This window comes from Formica exsecta, unplaced genomic scaffold (assembly GCF_003651465.1).
Source record: "Formica exsecta isolate Colony F162 unplaced genomic scaffold, ASM365146v1 scaffold1338, whole genome shotgun sequence".
Lineage (NCBI taxonomy): Eukaryota > Metazoa > Arthropoda > Insecta > Hymenoptera > Formicidae > Formica > Formica exsecta.
In genome coordinates this window covers 24376-26867 of record NW_021848672.1, presented here as the reverse complement: position 1 = coordinate 26867, position 2492 = coordinate 24376, and the positions used below count along the sequence as shown (strand labels likewise).

General features: G+C 41.3%; 1 protein-coding gene across 1 annotated transcript; it reads right to left on the bottom strand.

Moving 5' to 3' along the window:
* Window positions 1-153: 153 nt before the first annotated feature.
* LOC115245874 lies at window positions 154-1752 on the bottom strand. Its single transcript, XM_029824368.1, has 2 exons — window positions 969-1752; window positions 154-932 (listed from the first exon to the last, which is right to left on the bottom strand). Exons 1-2 carry the CDS (start codon window positions 1735-1737, stop codon window positions 154-156), a joined length of 1548 nt encoding a protein of 515 aa, XP_029680228.1. The 5' UTR covers window positions 1738-1752.
* Between the last annotated feature and the right edge of the window lie 740 nt (window positions 1753-2492).

Sequence of the window (2492 nt, the reverse complement as noted above, 5' to 3'; positions counted from 1 at the left end):
TATCGTAATATTCTTCGCATATCCGTAAGAGTGCCTGTTTTTCTTCTGAATTTAAATGCTGTGTTCGTAGTAGTTGTCAAATTTGCGAGTATCGTGAGGAAGTAGGTTTAGAATTTTTTCTCGTTTGTATAGTGTGTACTTCGGATTCTCGGTCTATTCTACATCTTCGATAACAACATGTGGCGTTTGTATCTCGACTTCTGTATCGGTCGTATTCATTACACTAACGGGGCATGCGTGATCTTTAGGTGCTACTAGACAATTTCCGATATAGATTCCTGGGGCTGTTTCTTCTGCTCGTACTACTCCTATCCTATTTTGATTCGTTGTCGCTTTTACGATGGTTTTGCTGCGCGGTTTTAGAATGGTTTTATTAAATGAATGGAATTTGAGCACGGCGTCTCCTATTTTTAGTTGATTTTGTTTGTAGTCGCAGGATACTGAGTGTTGTCGGAGGAAATCAATCCCTAGAATCCCTTCGTATTCGATCGGAATGTCATCTTTTACTACGTAAAATGCATGTTCTATTTTATGTCCATCTACTTTAATTGTAGCGTACATTTTTCCGATGGTGTGTACCTTATGCCCGGTTATGCCTGTGAGCGCGATTTTATCCTCATATATGAGGGTATCGCCCTTTAATTGTTTTAATTTTATTAACGAGATGGTTGATCCTGAATCGCACAACATCCGTAATTTTTCATCCTTTGCTTGTCGCATGGGTAGTGTTATTAACAATAAATCCGTCTTCTTCTGTGTGCTCGGCGTATCTTTAATATGCGTAACGTGATATTCGGACGCAGGTCGCGGTTGTTTCTTTTTAGATTCGCTTTTATCATCTTCGCTACTGTTACCGTCGGACTCGGAATCTCGCTTTTGTTGTCGCGGATTCTTTCGGTCGTGTGTATTTTCTTCGCGTTTTTTCTGGTTACCATCTTTTATTTTATTTGTATCAGTTTTCGGATTACCGTTCAAACTCCAGCATTCGTCGCGGGTGTGTCCGGATTTTTTACAATGTTTGCAATATTTATTTATTGCATTTATCCGCGAGGATTTTTCCGGTTTAGGAAGCGCGTATCGATTACTTCGACAATCGCGTCCGTAATGTCCGTTTTTTCCACATTTAAAGCATTGCGGAGTCGAATTTCGAATCTGTCGCGAATTGCTTGATTCGTATTTATTTTTATTCGGGAAGTTGCTTATTCTTGCCGTTGGTCCGATAAGTTTTTCTTCAGCGCTCGCGCCCGTGATCGCTTCTTGGAGCGTTGTATATCGTCGCGCGCGTACGAGTACCTTTAATTCGTCGCGTAATCCAATTTGAAAATTTATTAACGCCTGTTTTTTAATCGTGTGTTGAATCGTGCGTTTTGATAGTGAGAAGTCCTCTTCTCCTTCAATCATAGCATCGTACAATTTCATTGCTAGTAACTCAACGCGTTGTCCGAAAGCATACGCGGTTTCATTTGATTTTTGTCTTAATGAATTGAACTCGATTTGTAAGTGCGTAGTACTTTGTTTAGATTGGTAACAAGTTTCAAGTTGATGTTTTAATTCGTCGAACGTTTGTATATCTCGCGTCTCAAAATCCTGCATCGCTTTCCCTTTTAATTTTATAAATAAGATTACTTGAATTAACGATTCTTCGTCCGCGGGATTTATATTCTGAACGGCGTATTTACACGCGTTTAAAAATTCTTGCAGTTTATGTCGCGAGGTTCCGTCGAACTCGGGGATCATTATTCTTGCTTCCTTTAACGGTAGATAATTCGGGGCGACGCTTCGTCAATTTCTGATATCGCGTCTCGTTCGCCCGTCTGTTGTTTCAAACGCATCGTTATCGTTTTCCCTGCGAGTATCTGTATGACGGGGTAATTATCGTGGTATAGAATTGCTTCGCGTGCCTGATATCGCGGCTGCCGTCGCGAGATCAGCTAGGACGCTCTTTTTATTAAAATGATTTCAATTGTCCGTCTCGCGGTTGCTCTTTATTAAATTTGTATGTGCTGTATAATTGTATGAATATAACTGTTTCGGGTGATTTTGTGATTAAGACTGCCTAGCGCTCGTTCGAGGTGGGTAGTTTTATCACCTTCAATATAATTATGGCCAGGTCTGATGTGCCTGATCGTGTTTACGCTTTTTCTGTTGTCTCTGCGTGATATTATTTTGTTTGTCAGAAGACATTCCCTTCGCGACGGTTGATCACGCGCTTTCTTCATGAAAGCTTTTGAACGTGTCGTCGGCTGATTCGGCCACGTAGCGAAATAGAGAGAAGATCGGCTCTCGGGGTCCAATAGCGGGGCAGAGTTCCAAAAGCGGCGAGAGCGAACGGATGTATCGATATTAGTAAATCCCGCGTTAAGATCGATGAAAGAGTGACTTTATTAAAATTAAACCCGTGATCCTACAATTTTATGAGAACTCAGCCGAGATAGTTGAACTGAGGCGGACGTTGATGGACATTGCGCAGTGACGCTGAGTGTGATAACGCT

Coding starts and splice junctions, on each gene's coding strand:
- LOC115245874 (XM_029824368.1), bottom strand. CDS start 1,737: ATGATCCCCGAGTTCGACGGAACCTCGCGACATAAACTGCAAGAATTT. Junction 933..968: donor CGAATGCTGGAGTTTGAACG/GTAATCCGAAAA, acceptor AAATAAAAGATG/GTAACCAGAAAAAACGCGAA.